Below are 18,383 nucleotides of genomic sequence, written 5' to 3'. Positions count from 1 at the left end.
CTCTGACAACCCCTGTTCTAAGGCCCCCCCAGTTCTGATATCCCCTGTTCTAAGCCCCCTCCCAGCTCTGACATTCCTCATTCTAAGGCCCCTCCCAGTTCTGACATCCCCTGTTCTAAGCCCCCTTCTAGCCCTGACATCCTCTAAGCCCCCTCCCAGCCCTGACATGCCTCATTCTAAGGCCCCTCCCCCAGCTCAGACATTCCCTGTTCTGCGGCCCCTCCCAGCCTTGACATTTCGTGTTTTGTCCTTCCCCCTTCCGCACCCCACGTGCTTTGCTCGCAGGCGGAACCTTGGTCGTCAGGCCGAAGGTGTCCCCGCCCACGGTGTCCGCCGTTCCCTTCCGGGCGCGGACCGGAAGTGCCTTCGCGAAGGCCCCATCCCCTGCGTCAGGTGACGGGATCCTGCGGAGGAGGCTCCAGAGCCGCCGCAGCCGGAGCCTGATTGACGTGACGGGCGGTGGACGGAGCGAGCGAGCGGAGCGCGCGCTGAGGTACCTCGGCGGCCCGTGGCCCTCGGCGCTCCAGGGCAGCCCGCACTCACTGAGGGTGCGGGCCTGGCCTTGGATTGGGGGGCGGGGAGGGAGCGGGCCGGGACCTCCTCTCCGGGTCCTGGTTGCGGCTGCGCAGACGCCGTGGCAGGGAAGGGAAGGTGGGGGGTCTGACTCTTCGGGACGTATGCGCTTTCAACCTGCTACTGGGCATGCGCCATAGAGGCTGGTTGGGGGGAAAGCCCTCGTTTTTAGTGGACTGTTTGGGTTCGTGACACACACCTCCATAACCTTCCACTGCACAGGCGCGCTAAGAGGAGAGGCGGTGGCTAGAATGCCTTATTACGAGACTGCGCATGCGCTCGCGATCAGGGGAGCGTGCGCTGCTTGTGATGAGCGCGTCTGCTCTTGCACACGTTTAATTCCGCCTGCGCATGCGCCGTACAAAGAGCGCTGAGAACGTCAGGTCCTGAACCCGTTTGCCTTTCCCTGCGCATGCGCTGTATGAAGCTTGTTGGCCGGTCCTGAGCTGAGGCAGTGTGTCTGTGGCCCCATGGGACTGTGCAGTTGCGCGGTCGCTGTGCAATCCCTGGGCCCGGACGCCCCCTCCCCGCCTATGGCGATGTTTACTGCTCCCCGGGTGATACTTGATCCCCTCACCCCAGGGCCCCGCCGATGAGAGGGGGCTGGCCTGGGGCGCTCTCTCAGGCTGGTCAGCCATGGCCGCAGCTCTGACCTCACAGTGGGTCTTATTCCTGCGCCTGCTGTGGTCAGTGCAGACGTGACCCTGAGCTCGAGCAGTGGGGGACTCCCGCCTTCCTTTTATCTCTTTGCCCATCTGCAAAATGGGCATGAAAGTCCCTGCACAGCCTCCGCCGAAGGGTCCTTGTGAGCCTCAGAGGAGCTCGTGTAAAGTCCGCATGGGGGGAGACCCCGAGGCCGAGCGTGGAAGGGTCAAGTCCGTGCCCTCGTCAGCAGGCGTCGGGGGCGCACCTGGTGCCAGGCGCTGCGGGCTGGGCGGAGGGACCGGAGGTCAGAGGTCGGGTCACTCGCAGCCCCGGGCTCTGTGACCCATCCCCCGAGTTCGGACGAGAAGCCCAGACAGACCGCCTCTCTTCTGAGCCAGCGTGGCTTGGCCAGGGAGAGAGCGTCCATTCGTGCCCGGGCTTCGGAGGTTTAGTGAGTTCTTAGGAGGGAGGCATTGGGGGTGCGGAGATAGAGGAAAAGGCAGGGGCCTTGACCATGTTCCCTGGGGTCAGGAGGAGGCCGCTCAGGTGTGCTGATAGACGTTATCGGGAAGGAGTGGCAGGGGCAAAGTTCTTGGGGATCCCTGGAGGAGAGGAGGGCAGCCGCTGGGCAGAGCTGGCCGCTTTAGGTAGGTGGCCTGGAAGGATTGTGAAGGGGAGGAAGCACATTCCCAGGTTGGACCCACCTGCCTGCGGAGTCGTGGAAGTGGGAGAGGGCAGGGGAGATCCAGGAACAGCTAGCTCTTGTCTGGTTAGACTGGAACAGAGAATGAAGGAAGGGGAGGGAGGGAGGGATAGCAGACAGGCAGAGGCAGAAAGATCAGGTAGAGACCAGCGTGGAGGGAGGCCCTTCAGGGCCTCAGTGTTCTGTCCACTCTTGCTTCTCTCCCAAACTCCCATTCCCTTGACAACTCCCCTGCTGGAGAAATCAAGAACCCACACCCTGCTCTAACCCAGTGTGTGCGGAACTGACCCCAGCCCTCTTCTGAGCTTGCCCGTTTCTGGGGAAGGTGCCGCCATGCTTCCTGTCACCTCAGAGTTGTCCCTGGTTTGATTCCAGTTTGGCTCAGGTTCCTTTCCCAATCTGATGCCTGGCGCCACTTGTTGGGGTGCTCACCTGCCACTCCAAAGGGCTCCGTGTTTACTTTTTTATATTTCTGTATTTATTTATCTTTGTATATGTTGTTGTCTCTGATCAACCACATGCTATGAGAGCAAGGACTGCTTTGTTGTTTGTCTCTGTGTCCCTTTTAAATTAAAATTTTCCTAAAGAAAATTGAGGATAATGAAGGTTTTTGAACAGAGTAGTGGTATGGTCACAGCTGAGCATTAGAAAGAGTATTTTGGGAGCTGTGTGAAGGATGGATGGGAGAGGACAGGAAGGAGTCCAGGAAACTAGAGGGTTATAATTGAGTAAAACATGATGGTGGGAAAAGGTTGACCAAGTAGGTCTAGGAGGATGTACCATATTCAGAAGGAATAACATAGACAAACCCGGGTCGGTATGGAATATCATTGTGTATTAGGAATATATGTAAAGAAATGCAGAGGTGCAGAAGCTTGGGGAAGGGGAACAGAGAGAGAAACACAAGTGACCCAACCTCACGGTCTCAGAGGGTGAAACTCAGCAAAGAGCAAAGGGAGGACAAGTAGAAAGGTCTCTAACAAACTACAGAGCCACTGCATTTGAAAAAAAAGTAGTAACAGTTAACATTTTTGTCCCACTCCCTGGGTGCCAGGCACTTTACAATCATTATCTCATCTGAACCTCCCCCCACCCTGGGAAGGAGAGGCTCTTATTCTCTCCCTTTTACAAACTGAGGCAAACAGGGTAAGGGACTTGGCCAAGACCACTTGGCTAGCTGCCCCTCCTCCCCCTTTAGACTCTGAACATCACAGTCCTTGATGTGAGGAAGCAAATGTCCAGCCGATGGTAATACAAGGAAGCTGGACCCTATCCACAGGGAGGCAACATTTTTGTGGGCATTGAAGGATCCTCTTCAGCGTATCTGAAAATGGGGAGAATACTGAATACTTGGGGAAAATTAGATATCGTGACTACCCCAAATGAATGATTGAAAAGATCATCAATTACTGACCGTATGCCTGCTAGCCCATGTCTACAAAAATCTTCCTGAGAATAATCTATACATGACACATTTTAAGGGCTTCCGTGATGTAGCTGGGATGTAGAATCCATGATGTAGAAGAGAACAAGTAGGAATTTGCAAAGAATATTCTGGAGCAGATGACATCTTTACACAGTTGATTAACAGGGTTTCTCTGTAGGTTTTGTGAGTGGACTATGAAAAGAAATCTGAGGAGAGCAGCCAACTAGGTGTATCCCAGCGTAGACTGAAATCATACCAGATTCCCTCAAAGATCTAATAGCAGAAATAACTCTATTTAACCCCCCACTTCCTGCTATCCAGCGAGGCATAAAAACCACAGGTGTGTGTTGGCCATCTCCAGCACAGAATCCAGATGGAAGAAGGAGGCACTAGGTGACATGTCCCATGCTTTTGTTTGTGAATGACATTGTGTTTTCGACACCAAGCCTCAGACCGTTACAGAACCTCTTAAATGAGGTCCCTAATCCATCAAAACCTCATTGTCTACAGTGGAAAACCAAGCAGAAGGGCTGTTGTTAGGATAATGATATTCGGTTGGGTGAATAGCCTATAGGGCTGATTCAGTAGCATCTTGGACTTATGCAGCCGACTGACCGTGAATAGCGTCCATAATGGAAAAGGACACTGAAAAGAGGTGGGATTAAGTTTGGGAAATTTTGAGGTGTGTCCAGCGGCCCCAGACATGTCCCTGAAGCAAAGGCCAGCCTTTTACCAACAATAGTGGTGCTCTAAGGTTGTGGCTCATGGTATACCAGTCTCCAGGGAATTCAAGATCACGTGGTGAGTGTAGGCAGGGTGTGCAGCATATTACCAATGAGGATTTACTCATAAAAAGTGGCACAAAAGGTATCATCCAAAGGAAGAGGAAGGAGGCAAGTCACTAGTGTGGCCAAGGGGTAACACAGCCTGCCTGCTCCATGGATGCCCTTACTGTTGAGATATAGAGGAAGGTCTACATCATGGTCAGTCAGTAAGCATTTATTAAACACCTACTATGTGCCAGGCCACTATGCTAAGTGTAGGGGATCAAATACAAAAAAGAATGATAGTATCTGCCCTCAAGGAGCTTATAATCTAATGAGGAAGAAAACCCACCACAGGAAGTCAGTGGGAGGGAAAGTGTCCATTGCAGGCAGGATGGGGAAGGAGTACATCTGGGTGGGAAGTGAAAAGCCGGCTGGCCTGGACCCCCTCCTTCAATGGAGGCTTTGGAAGGACTGTTTGCTGCCAGGTAAAGGCTACTGAGGATACCGATGAGGACTGAGGCTGATGAAATGTCGAATGATGATGATGGTGGGTGGCTGGCTACTGCATGGAGGATTTACAAGAGAGCCAGAGCAGGAGCTGCAAGGGATTAAAAGAAGTGGATGGGGTGCAGTCTGCATAATTGGAGGGAGGTACAGGGATGAGCTCCCTAGTCATCCCAACGTCACCATCCGTGCTAGGAACTAGATCAGCCAGGGGAGGGGGTGGTTCAGAGAAGCCAGGGTGTAGTAGAAAGCTGCAGCAATACCCATGCTCCATTTTAGAATTTTTGAGTAGATAAAGGGAGGCTAGCCAGGCATGTGAAATACACTCAGGGTTTGGGGAGGGAGGGACTGCTTTACAGCCTCATCTCCCTTCTGTGCTCCAGCCAAACTGAGTTACTTGTAACCCAGACCCCTGGGCCTCCCCATTGGACCTGCAGGCCCCAGGAGTTGCCATCTGGCCTTCTGCATCCCAAGGACCCCTGGGGCTTCGCATCTGTCCTGTAGCTGACTCCTCGTAGCTGTGTTGTCTCCCTTGAACCGTTGGAGAGGAGAGGCTGAATTGATTTTTTATTTATATCCAGAGTGCTTTGGGCCCAGAAGTGCTTACAAAGACTCATCATTTATTTACTCCTTGGACCAAAGTTCTGTAAAGGAAGTTATTCTGGGAAGGATGGCAAGCTCCCAAGCAGGAAATTCTGAAAATAAAAAGAAAAGTAGATGTGCAGCGATGGAAATGGAGAAGTCGTTTAAAGAGAAGTCAGTATGGAAGCTCACCTAGACAGTCAGAGAGCCTTGGGGAATTCAGGTCATCGGCCTGAAAGGAATGACATGTGAATGCTGAGCTGCTGTCAGTGATGAGAATGCAGATGGGACCCAAGCCTCAGGAAGAGCAGATATCAAGGGGAGAAAGTAAGAAGCTGTAAGTTCCACTTCCATTCCTGGCACAATTCTAAAATAAATCATCAAAGGGATGGAGAACAGCTGGAAAAGGCAGGAGTGACCACAAAGGACCGGCGGGGCACCAGCAAGGATACATCATGCCAAACTAATTCAGCTTCTTTTTCTGGCAGGATTACCAGCCTCGAAGACTAGGAGAATGACCCAGATAGAGTTTCCCTAGATTTGAACAAAATCCCTTATGTTATTGGTGAAAAGATGGAGAGATGTAAGTTGAGTATAGTAAGGTGAGTTTTGACCTGGTTGATTGGCCAGACTCCAAAGTAGCTATAAGCATTCAGTCTCAGCCTTTGGTCTCTTTTCTTGGCCTATATTAAGAATTTTACACTGAGCATGTCCTAAATGACAATCATGTCGTTAGAGAAGGATCCCTTGTGATACAGGAGCCATTGGATGGTTTGGGCGGGGAGCCAGAACATTTGATGTCCTCCATATATACGAAGACACTTTGAACATGGAAGTCTTAATTCCTTTTAGGAGAAAAGTTAATGGGTTGGAAGCAGGTCAGAACCATGCCGTGTTTTCTAGCCATTATTCCTGGCATTACCTTGTTGGTGTCTGTCATGTTTTAAATAAAGACTTTTGTTCACAGGCCTGGCTCAGTTCTCACCCAACGGCAGCATTGGAGCCAGCCATTTCTTCTTCAGGCTTAAGTTTAGCTGACAAAAGGTTAATCCCATTCTAAAGTCCTTTCCAGGTCTGAAATTCACTGAGGTCTCAAAGTGTTTTGATTTATTCATTCAGCAAATGTTTATTTATTTTGACCTCTAATATTCAACTATGCCATAAAAATGTTAGTATTTTCTGCTGAAAAGTGCTTCTAGTATTTAATTTTCTAAACATTTTAAGGTCTTCAAATAGCTATCCTGCTTATAAATCTATCCTACATATAACCCCAGAATCATTTTCATTCACTATTCAGTTAATGTTTATTGGGATGAGTGATGTCTTTTGGACCGCTCAGCATGGCGTGCCCGCATCAGAGAAGGTGCTGTGCTCCATGAGCAAAACAGAAATGAAACAGCTCAAAGGAAACGCAGGATGTGCCCATTTAGGGAATCCATCCCATGTGTTCACATGGACTGTTCGGGCCCGACCTGTGGTAGAGCATCCTGAGCTGGTCCTGATCTGATCAGCCCCAGTCAGACACACTGAAACTGGACTCCGGCGTGGTGATGTCATTTTGGTCCTCTTCCAGTACAAAGGACAACCACCAACCAACCAATGTTTATTAGGCATCTACATGCTAAAGGAGATAGAAAAGCCTCCTTCATGGAACTCTTGCTCTTTGGAGGATGAGAAGGCACAAACACAGATACGTGATACACTCAGTAGAGAAGTTAACAGTCGTGCACTCACGGGAACGGTAGGCCTGAAAGTTGTGCCCCTCGCTGATTTCACAGCATTGCGTCCTGCCAAGCACATCACCTGAGATTCTCAAAATAGAAAATGTTACTGTCATTTGGTTGCCTGCCTGACTATAGCACGTCTTTGTGTTTGCCAACGTTTTAAAAAATTGTGAAATGCCTGTTCTTTATCCATGTGCTAGGTGGGTTGGCCTTAGTTTAATGGTGGAGAAATTAACATTTAAAAAATAACAATCTAGGGGGCCGCTAGGTGGCGCAGTGCGTAGAGTACCGGCCCTGGAGTCAGGAGGACCTGAGTTCAGATCTGACCTCAGACACTTGACACATGTACTAGCTGTGTGACCTTGGGCAAGTCACTTAACCCCCCAAATGCTCTGCCAAAAACAAAACAAAACAAAAAACAAGAATGTAGGGGCAGCCCTTTGAGGAAATAGATGGTCAGTATTTCAAGGGTCTAGGATTTTCATTTGTATATTTACTCCTTTTGTAACCCAGATTTTGACCAACTGTGTCCTGGTAAGTAGTTTCATAAATTGCTGTGGCCCATTTCCCTCTTAATCTTCACTTCATAGGGTCCCTAGGTTTGCTCACTTCCTTCAAAGTGCAGGCAGGCGCCACCTCCTTCTGGAGACCTTTCCTGTTGTCTCCCAGCTGTTAAGTGCTCATCCTGCCCCTCCCAAATTACTTTTATTTACTCTGTAGTTATCTGCCACGGCCCCCTCTCCGCCCTTGGACCTTGCTCTGTAACTGGGCCTTACAGGTAGGCACTCCGGGAAAGGAAGGGAATGAGCATTTGTAGGGCTCCTGCTCTGTGACAGACACACTGCTAAGTGCTTTACAGATATCTCACAACTGACAACAACCCTGTGAGATAGGTACTGTTGTTATCCGCATTTTACAGTTCAGAAAGCTGAGGCAGATTAGGTGAAGTGACTCACCCAGGGTCACACACACAGTAAATGTTAGTAAAAATGCTAATAAACTGAAAATTCATCACTAGCAGACTTGAGCGTAGCTTGTCTGAAAAACCTTTCCAACAATGAAAGCTGTCCAGAAAGGGGAATTGGGCTGCCTTGGAAGGAGGTAGTTTGCACCTCTTTGGAAGTCTTCAAACAAAGTTAGGCCAGGCCTTTGATTTTTTTCAGCCCTTTAGAAGGAGGAATGAGTTTACAGTTTGGGGATTGGGAGAGGGGTGGGGGGATGGGAGCTGGAGAGACAACAAGTGGTAGATCTAAGTATGTGCTTGGTCATATGATAGAAATAGTTGCATAGTATTTGAGGAAGAGGGTGCAGGCAGGGTTGGGATGAGAGGAATGCCACTGTAACACAAAGACTGCTTTGAGGATTTCTTGTATTTCTTCAAGGCCAAATAGAGGGTACCCTGAGAACCTTAGCCAGTTTGAAGCACCTTTTGAGGAGGTTACAGCAGAGATTGCTTTCCTGTGTGTTTAGACCAGATGGCTATTGAGGGTCCTTCCAGCTCTCCAGATTCTGTGATTCTGTGTTTGTGGCTTTGGATGACAGACACAGGTCCTATCTCTGGCCTCTACTCAAAGCTTTCCATCCACCAGAGCCTGCAGCCTAATGGCCTAGACCAGGGGTGGGGAAACTGCAGCCTCAAGGCCACGTGTGACCCTCTAGGTCCTCAAGTGCAGCCCTTTAACTGAATCCAGACTCAGTGTTGTGTGACGTTTGGATTCAGTCAGAGGGCTGCCCATGAGGAGCTAGAGGGCCACATGTGTCCTCGAGGCCACAGGTCCCCTACCCCTGGCCTAGACTTTCAGAGCCCAGGTTTGCCTCCTTGTTGTTATGATGCATTGGAGGGAAGGTGCACTAGAGGTTTCAAGATATGCCTCTATTAAAACATACACACACACACACACACACACACACACACACACAGAGGAACAATTGAGTTTCAAGTTTGGGCACCTTCCTGGCTGCATTTCCTAAGGACTCTGCCCCTTGGGTGGTACCTTGGGTGAGGAATGTGAAGAAAGGAAATGGGTTACAAAGATGACCCTGTCTGCAATGACCTCTTTGATTGTGTCTGCCACCAGCACTTGTTTATTGTGGCATCGGGTCTTGAAAAAATCTAATCAAAAAGACTTTAAACTAGAGGAGAAATAGGAAGGAGAAAGCACCTGTGCTTCTGCACCAAGCTGTGTAGGTACCATAGGCGTGGGGAGTGACTGAAGAGCAGGAGAGATTTCAAATCAAGAAAAAGGAGTCAGTGATGAAATCTGTGGCCCAGCGTGTGGGTTACAAGCAAGATGAGCTAGAGACCCAAACATTTGGAAGAATATTTGACATTAGCAGTATCACTATTTGTTGGAATGAGCCACATGATTGGAATATAGTTCTGGAAGAGGACCATCGAGGAGCGATGGGCAGACTGTAGTTAGCCTAGTATCTGCTCCAAACAGCAGCTAATGATTTCCTGATATTCCTTAACGACAGTTTCATCTTTCAAAAAGAATTAGAATTGACAGGGAAATTCTTCTCTGGATCTGCTTCTCACCAGGAAGGAACAAACGGTTACAAAAGTGAAAATGATAGAAATGTGCCATGTCCTTCCTCCAGATGCCTTTGTACAATCTGTGTATCTTCTGTGAATTCTCTCCCTCCCCCCTTACCGTCTTGGAACCTCCAGCTCCTTTTAAGGGTCATTCCCTCAGGTCTCCCTCCACACTCTCGGACTTCTTTGCACTTATTTTTCATTTACTTATCTGTATGCACATTGTCTTCCTTCCAAAAGGATGTAGATTCCTTTTGTATCCTCGCTGTAGGCACTTAATAAATGCTGATTGAATTGGATTGAATGTTGGTGGGAAGTGACCCTTCTATCTCAGAATCTGTGGTAGAGAAAGAAAAGAAAGGCCTGTAATACGGCATGCGTCCTAGATTTGGGGAAAGTGGATTTTAGAAGCTGCAGAGAAAGGATCAGGAGGAATCCCTTGGTCTGAAATTCTGTAGGAAAATCAGTTCAGGAAAGGATGAGAAATTGCCCAGAATGAAATCCTGAAGACGCCAAGAGAAACGATTCTGATATAGAGGAGAAGGGGGCATTATCCAAAGAGACCCATCAGATGCAGGAGGAATTCACCAACCAAGCTAGACAAGAGGTGTGTAAGGAAGGTGGCTGGTAGGCCAGATAAAAGTGTAAACACTCCAGTGTGGTCCTGTAAAAGTCAGGTCATGAGTGCTAAGGAGCCAAATGAGCCGGGGCCTATAAAGCAGGGTTTCCGAAGCTGTACTGTGCTCGGCTCAAAGAAAGGGCTAGGTCTGCTGGGAACCAGGATCAGAGACAAGGCAGAGCTGGGCAGTTCTTTGTTTCTGCATTCTTGGTCAAGAGAACTGGACAGGGCAGTGCCCAGATTGTTTTGGGGGGGATGAGTAGGAGCTCGGAGATACCCTTGCAGGATTACTTACCTGGACCAGATGAACCACATGCTGGAGGACTGGGAGACCATGCTTAGTGATCTTGGACCGATAATGGAGAACTGGTGGGTTCTGCCAGCCTGGAGAAGTGAGCAATTGTCTCGATTTCCAGAAAAGGGAATTGAGTGATGGAGTCTGCCAACTATTGTCCGGTGAGTGTGAAGTCAGTTCCGAGCACAATTCTAGACAATTAAGGGAAGTTTACATCAAGAAAAGGCAGGTGGGCTTACAAGGAGCCAGTCTGGCTTTGTCCAGAACACAGCCTTCCAGACTCTCCTCACTTCCTTTGGTGCCTGAGTTACTAAACTGGTTTAGCTGGGGATGCCGTAGGTGTACTTTGGCTAGATTGTAGCAAAGCATGAGTCTCTGGAGCTGAGGTAGATGAGAGGTAGTTTGGGTTCTGAATTGCTCCTTCGGCATCCATTTGGAATGAGGTCTCTGGCCAAGTGTTCCAGGGATGTTTTGGCCTTGTGGAGTTTGATTTTTATCAGCCACTACGGTAAAGGCATAGACGCCATAGATCCAGTAGATGAAAGTGTAGATGGCACAGGCTTAGCCACTTCTGGAAGACCCAGAGTGAGGAAGGACCCTGTCTTGCTGGCTACTAGTCAGGGTCCAGAAAGATCTTAGGAGACCAGACTGGAGATGGAATCTAATGAGAGGCATAAATGCAAAGCCCCCGGCTGGGCCTCCAAAAATCGGCTCCTGAGTACCAGACGGGGGAGGTGTGGCAAGAAAGCTTGGCCTGTTAATGGACTACAAAGCAGTGGGACTCAGCAGTGGAATGTGGCTGCTGAGAAGAGTGTGTGGACCTGTGGAAGTGATGGTCTCTGTGCACCCTGGACATCCTTCCTCCTTTTCCTTCCTTCCTCCCTCCCTCCCTCCCTCTTTCCCCCATTGATAAACTGAGGGATATTGAAAGGAGAGCAGCCCAGACGATGAAGGCATCAGGCTCGTGTTATGAAAGCTTTGGCTGAAGGAGCTTGGGATATTTAGCCTGGAAAATCGAGGACCAAATGTGACAGGTGCTGTCCCCCAGTCTTAGAAGGGCTGTCACGTGTTCTGTGTGGCCCCAGAAGGCAGAACCGTGAGCCTTGAGGGGAGGGGCAAAGAGGCACATTGAGGCTGGCACTGAGGACAAACTTTCCAACAATTAAACCCATTCCAGAGAGGAAAATGGTAGGTTTCCTTGGGGATCCATCCTACAAAGGTTGAATGAGCACTTGTAGGGTGTGTGGTAGAGAAGGTTCTTGTTTGGTTCTGGACAGCCAAGGAGGCCTCTGAAGTCCTTTCCAACTCTGTAATAGAGGGGTGTAGGACCTTCGAGATCACTGAGACCAAAGGAGGAACTGAGGACCCCAGGGGGAGACCGCTTGTCACTTCTATGGCGAGCTGGTGCAGCAGGGCCGAATCAGGTTCTAGCCTCTCCTTATTGGTTGTGTGACTTGACACATGTTGCATAAGCCTTCTCAGGCTATGGTCTCCATATTTGAGAAATGGGGAGTTGGTCTAGATTGGCGGTGGCCATGACCTGACCCCAAAAAGGTGTGACTTGACCCAAGCTGGTTTGAGGGTGGAAGGATGGGTTCTGCCCCACCATCCCTGAGGGAGCAGATCCTGGGGCTTCTCAATAATACAGCTATACCTGCCCTGCTCCTCCCATTATAGCACAGTATATCCCTACTGCACCCAGGCCTCCCTTGAGGTAACTTGTCCCTTTCTTCCTTCTAATGGCCCCCGCAGCAGTTCTAACCTTTCCCTGACTGTAGCAGGTGTGTTAGACGCCTTTGGGGAAAATCACCAACCCTTCTTACCTTCCTCTCACCCCTATCCCCCAAATACTTACCAAGGGAAAAAAATTACTGATAGGGATGTCGCATCAGACATTTTAGAGGCCACCCATCTTAACAAACTCTGAGGTCCTGGGTGGCCCCCAGGATCCCTTCCAGCACCAATGTTCTGCTCTTCTTGAAAATTCCAGAACTGCCATGTGATAATGGCGTTCTCGTCAGGCCTAGAGAATGTTCACAGAATCATCGAATGTCAGCTCTGGAAGGAAGCATCAAAAGCAGCTCGTCCAGCCCCCTCCCTTTACAGGCAGGGAAACTGAGGCCTGGCAGATGAAGTAACTGCCACCAAAATTGAGTTTGGTTCTGACCATTTGAAGAGCTTTATCTATTTTCCTGGTGAAATAGCATGGAAGAGTGACCGATTAGCTGGCCTTGAACCAGAGGCCTGCCTCAGACACATATTAGCCATGTGACCATAGAAGGGAAGGTACTTTACCTTGCAGTCCCCCAGGTAACTCTGTAGGACCCTATATTCCAGTGCAGAAGGCCCCACCCCAGACATCCTCACACCAAGGAAATCCCAGGTTGGGACAGAAACAGGATTAATTGGAAATGCTTTTCCCCAGGGATGGGCGTTTACCCAGCTGTGGGCTTGTAGCTGGTCATTGGAAGCATTGTCTTCTCTTGTGCTTTCTGTAAAGGCAGAATTTGAAGCAAACCCAAGTGTTTGTGCTATTTCTTGCCTTTTTTTAGTCACTTATTGAAGGTGCTAGGGAAATATGTCTCTTTTTATTTAATGCAACTGCATCAGTTGTTAAAATCCATAATCCATGGTGACGTGGCTGTTTTGTACCTTAGAGAACCTCAGGCAGGACGTCAGAGGTCATGGAGTCTGACCATCAGAACTTTGCCCATCTCCTGTATCACTGGCCAGTGGGCAGCCAGCCCTGACTCGGACCACGCCTCTTCTAACACTGGACTTTCTGAAAGCAGTTTAGGGAGGGGAGGCCACCTCTGAGCATAGCACTGAGCAGCAAAAGAAAAACAAATACCCGACCTGGATAAGCAGCATTTCCTGATGGGAAGAGACCCAGACAGGGAATCAAGAGAACCAAGGCTCTTAGCTCCTTGGACAGGTCCTTTCCATCCTTAGGCATTCTCTCTCTCTCTCTCTCTCTCTCTCTCTCTCTCTCTCTCTCTCTCTCTCTCTCTCTCTCTCTGTCTCTCTCCCCCTCTCCCTCTCTCATTCTCTCTCCTCCCTTTCTCTCTGTCTCCTCTCAGTCTCTCTCTGTCTCTCTCAGACTATCTTTGTCTCTGTCTCCCTCCCTCCCTTCCTGTTTCTCTCTCTCCCCCCCCTTCCTTCTTCCTCTCCCTCTCTCCCTCCCTCCCTCCCACCCCCCCCCCCAAAGATGATCCATTAGTCATTGCCCATAGTGTGAGAAGCTTGTATTGTATGGAGAAGGTAAAGGACTTGGAGTCAGAACAGCTGAGTTCAAATCCACCCTCAGACACTTCGTGGGCAAGTGACTTAATAGATAGCATGACTTCACCTCTCAGCCTCAGTTTTTGCACCTGTAAAATGGGGACAGAAATATTTGCGCTAAATATTCCTACTGCACTGTAACTGCCTCCCAGGCCCTTGCAGCGCTGCGTAGCTACGGATAGAGTTTGGCCTTGGGATGTCATCGAATGAGGACGCACCCTGTCTTAATCCAGGTTAGCACCTTCTGTACTATGAATAGATCCCTGAGACGCTCTGCCCAGCTCACAGGCAGTGGAGACCGTGCTTAAACCCTGCCTTCTCTCTCTCTCGGCTCCTTCTACCGCACCACCTTCCTCAGCTGTTGTTGCTGGGCCTTCCAGCCTCCTCAGACTCCTAGTATGGCCTGGTCAGAGTCCCAGCAGGACCAGTGTCTTCACCTCCCGAAAGTGCCACATTTTTTTCTGCCCTGACAGTTCCTGAAGGCAGTCCGCTGAGGGCTGTGTATGTTTGTGTGTGTCCGTGTGAGTGTGTACGCATGTGGTTACATGAGTGTGTGTGTGTCTGTCTGACAGAGACAGAGTAGAGACGGTGTTGCATGGAAGGGTGCACACGCATTGAGTCACCACTGCTTTGGCTGCCCCTTGCTTCATTGGGGATGATTTGCCAGATTGACCCAAACATCGGTGGACAGGCCTGACTCTCACCCTTTTTTGCAGGGTGGGGCATATCTGGATTTGCCAGCAGCGATATCTACAAGTACATGCATTTCTTCTGTCTTCCCCATGTGGATGTAAGGAACCCTGTTCATCCGACAGGCATGTGATAGTCCTTTCTTCTCTAGAGTGCTTGCTGCCTGCCACTGGCTGTCCATCCCTGGGCTGTAGGCCTCCACAGAGCCCAAAGCCAACCAGAGGCAAGGTGGGGGCGGGAGTAGCTGGGGGGGTATTATTGCCATTGTACTCTGGCAGTGGAGGGAGCTGTGCTGGAGGAGACATGGGAGTGACTTCGCTAATCAGTGCCCCAGTGAGTCCTGGAAAGAAGATTCCCTGCCTGCAGATTCAGGCCTTTCCCCAGCTCACACTGCCCAAGTATGATGTGCACACCAGCTCTTCCCAGGGTGGGGGGCTTGGGAGGGACTTAGGACTGAGTGTCTGAAAAGGAAACTGAGGCCCAGACTTAGCCACAGTCACATAACTAGAAAGCAGGCTTTGGCCCCAGGCCCCTGATTTGAAAGGAGTGCCCTTTGTAGCCTGACTCATGGAGCAGAGACTTCCACCCCAACAGTAATAGCCATATAGAACAGTTGTGCAAGAAATCTGTCGCTAGGCCCAAGGCCCTGCTTGTGATGACCCCCATGGAAGTGGCCACTGACACACAACCCCATCATGTTAGCATATCCCCAGAGCCTGCAACTTGTTGTCAGGGGATAACTTGCAGCTTTAGACACTGGATGGGCCTTAGAAGGGGTTATGGGAAGGAGCTGGGAGTGACTTAGGGAGTCTGCATCATCTCTCTCATCTTGCACAAGAGGAACTAAGAGAGTTTCCTCCTATAAATGATGAAATTGGCTCCACCGAGGCCTTCCTCTTGGGACAGAACAAGATTCTTCACCAATCTTGGGTCCCGGACCCCTCAGGCGGGCAGCCTGGTGACTAGCCTGGGGCCCCTTCTCAATCGTGTTTAAATGCATAAAAGAAAATACATTGGATGACAAAGGAAACCTGTAGTCAAATGCGGTTTAAAAAATAGAGATTTTTTAAAAGTTCATAGGCCTTAACCAGGGTTAAGAAGCCCTGGGAGAGGATCAGGGGAGTCAGGGCCGCCCTGGGGGGGAGCCACAGTAGGAAGCTTGTAAAGGACAGTATGAAGGTACCCGAGCATTGAATGCTTAGCTGGCAGGTAGCAGAGCAATGCACGGAGGGACTGGGGAAGATTCCACAGACAGCTTGGTCTGTTAAGAAATTCTCACCTGGCTTGGCCTGGCCTGGCCCTTCCCTCTTCCTTGGTTCCCTGCTCTCTTCCCCCTTTCTCCACTTTGCTCACTAATTTCCTGGCCCTTTGTACTTGGGATCCTGAGCTTAGGTTTCTGTTTGTTTATAGTTAGTCCGGATCTCTGGAGGAAGCAAGGCCTTGGCTCAGGTCCTCAGGCTGACACACAGGAGCTGTTTAACTACCACCAGGGCCCTTTGCTAGAGCGGGAAGTGATGGGTCACTGGTCTGCAAGAGCTCGCACCCCAGGAATTCTTTATACTCATGACATTGCCAAGAGCCCAAGGTGTTGTGGGTGACACGGCCTGGGAACTTAGCCACCGTTTACTACACTCTTCTGTGCCAAGGTGGTCTCCATGTTCCCTTCAACCGACTGAGAACCCCCTAATTTAGATCTCGGAGGAGGAATGGAAAACTCAGGCCTCAGTTATGTCCCCTCTCAGCTGTGGGATTAGGGGTGTCAGGGAGATCTCTTCTGTCTCCAGCCATCTCTAAACCTGCCTAGTGCAGGACAGAATGAATAGACAGTTACTGCTGGGCGGCTGTCTTCTAATCAGTCACCGGTGGCACCAAGGAGCCTGCCCAGTTCTTGATTTCTTTCTGCTAATGCTTAATTTATTTAACACCTCAATTCGTAATGCCTGTGAGCCTCTTTTCTTCTCTTCCAGGGATTTCCGAGTTCAAGTGGTCCCAGAGTGGCCATCTGAGAACCCCTCGGTTACTTGTGTTCTCACAGATTCTGTGAGCTCTGCTTCTGAGTAGGGCCTGGGTCCCAAGTTTTATGTATAAACGTCACTGCCTGGGTCTTTTTCCCTCTTGAGCCCAGGTTTGGAGAACTTGAAATCTTGGAAGACCTTTTTGAAATCTCTAAGCATCTTTAGCATGTTCAAAACAAGACCAGCATTCAGTAAATGCCTTCCATCTCCCAGGCACTCTGCCTGGCCCTGCTCACTTGGGATGTGAAGACAGGAAGCAACCCCTGCCTTCCAGGAGCCTGGGGGAGGGGGAGAGAACAACCTAAACAGAGAGATCAGATCGAGATAGAGACTTATCTCTGTATATTAAAGTAGATACTCTGCCCTTGAGCAGCTGACTGAAGCCTTGATTGACCCTCCCTCAGCCTTAGCTTCCTCTGCCCTTGAATTGGAGGGCGGGACCAAACTTCTGCCAGTGCCTTCCTTTATAGAGGGTAGAACCTGGACTCTCAGCTCCCTCCACTCTGCCTCTGCTGCCCAGCCTGGTTCAGCCCCCTAGTGTCCTTCCCCTCCCTTTCCTGCCTCCTTTGTGGGTGCCCCCCCCTTAGATTATAAGCTCCTGGAGGGCAGGGACTGTTTCTTTTTATTAATCCTGTCCCCTGTATTTACCTCATCTCCTGGCACATAGTTGGCATTTAATAAATGTGGATTGGATTGGAGAATTCAAACTCTGCCCCCTCCTCTACATGGGCATTGGGGTTTACAAATGTTATCAAGTGGGTCTGCATATGTCTGCCTATGTTCCGTGTTTCTGTAGGATTCCATCACTTTTTAGGTGCTGCTGTCTTGGCCTAGAAAAATCTACCGTCCTCATTCTACTTGGGGTTTTTGGGTTTGTTTGCTTTTTCAGTTCCAAGTTCTCTCTGCCCCTCCCCCATTATTTGAAAAGGCAGGCAGTAAGATACACATTATACATGTGAAGTCATGCAGAACGTGTTTCCACATGAGCCGAGTTGTGGAGGTTGGGGGGTGGGGTGGAGCAAGTCTGCGCTCGGCTGCTCTCCAAGTCCGTTGTGAATCCCATGGATCATCTCGGCTGATCCTCCAACAGTGTTGCTTTCACGGTGGACACCATTCTCCTGGTTCTCACTTTGCTTTGGATGTCTTCCCTTCTCCAAGGCCTGCCTGATAGAACATTCCTTCCATGAAGCTTTCCTCAGTTCTGCCACCTGTGTGGGGTCTCTTCCTCTTCCGAAGCTCCGTTTTCATTCTGCCTTGTTTCCTAATGATCCGTATCCTCCTAGGCCGGGTGTCTTGCCATCAGTGGCCTACGTGTCACCCACAGTACCTCACCCAGTGTGTTAGGGTTAGCGGGGACCCAACAGATACACAAAGAGCATCTCAAAAGTCTTGGGTCATGACATTTTAAGCTTTAATAGAGGCTTGGGATCGCAATAAGACTCTTGGGACAACTTGAATTTGCTGAGTGAAAAAAACGAATTAATCTGGCTTGGTAAACATTGACCATGTGCAGAGGCAGGCCCTGGGGGGTGCAGAGGCCAGTGACATGCTCTCATCTGACACATCAGTAAATAACTCTGAATTAAAATAATACATGAGTGCCCTAAGACCAGAGCAGAGGGTGCTGAATGAACTCCGAGCCGGGGCGGGCCTGCCAATGGCATGGGGCGATGGAATTTGAGTTGGATGTTGGGAATGCAGTGGGAAGGGCATTCCGGGCCCAGGAGTCATGATCCAGAGTGGGCTCTTTGTGTGGAGGGGAGGGAGGAGCAAGAGATGAGGCCAGAGAGGAAGGTAGGGGGTCATCACCTGTGGAGCCACCTGAAGTCAAGGCTGACAGATTGGGACTTGACTCAGACGCTTAACGAAGAGTGACGTGCCCAGCTGTGTTCGATTCAGTAAACATTTAGTAAGTGCCAACTGAGTGCAGGATCCTAGGCTAGCCTAGGGGATTCTGACCCAATCAGGAGCTTCCTGACTTGGGGGCAGGAGCCTCCCCTGAATCTGAGTAAAGAAGGTGAA

At 49.9% G+C, this 18,383-nt stretch overlaps 1 protein-coding gene across 4 annotated transcripts in view; it reads left to right on the top strand.

Moving 5' to 3' along the window:
* Nucleotides 1-360: 360 nt before the first annotated feature.
* RNF185 (ring finger protein 185) overlaps nucleotides 361-18,383 on the top strand; it is a 32,728-nt gene continuing 14,705 nt past the window's right edge. Inside the window, exons 1-2 of one of the 4 annotated variants that reach the window (XM_036760549.1) lie at nucleotides 13,584-13,889; nucleotides 14,373-14,471. Coding sequence is in view for 1 of the 4 variants with exons in the window: in XM_036760540.1 (XP_036616435.1) it covers nucleotides 13,863-13,889 (27 nt within the window). In the remaining 3 variants the exon portion in view is untranslated. Of the gene's footprint in view, nucleotides 494-1,847; nucleotides 1,866-13,583; nucleotides 13,890-14,372; nucleotides 14,472-18,383 lie in introns of those variants that run through there. The other 3 variants (XM_036760543.1, XM_036760553.1, XM_036760540.1) reach the window with 3 other exon arrangements.

The sequence above is a fragment of the Trichosurus vulpecula genome, chromosome 1 (assembly GCF_011100635.1).
Source record: "Trichosurus vulpecula isolate mTriVul1 chromosome 1, mTriVul1.pri, whole genome shotgun sequence".
In the NCBI taxonomy this organism is placed as follows: Eukaryota; Metazoa; Chordata; class Mammalia; order Diprotodontia; family Phalangeridae; genus Trichosurus; species Trichosurus vulpecula.
Note: the sequence above shows the minus strand (reverse complement) of the source record. Positions and strands in the feature narration are given on the sequence as shown.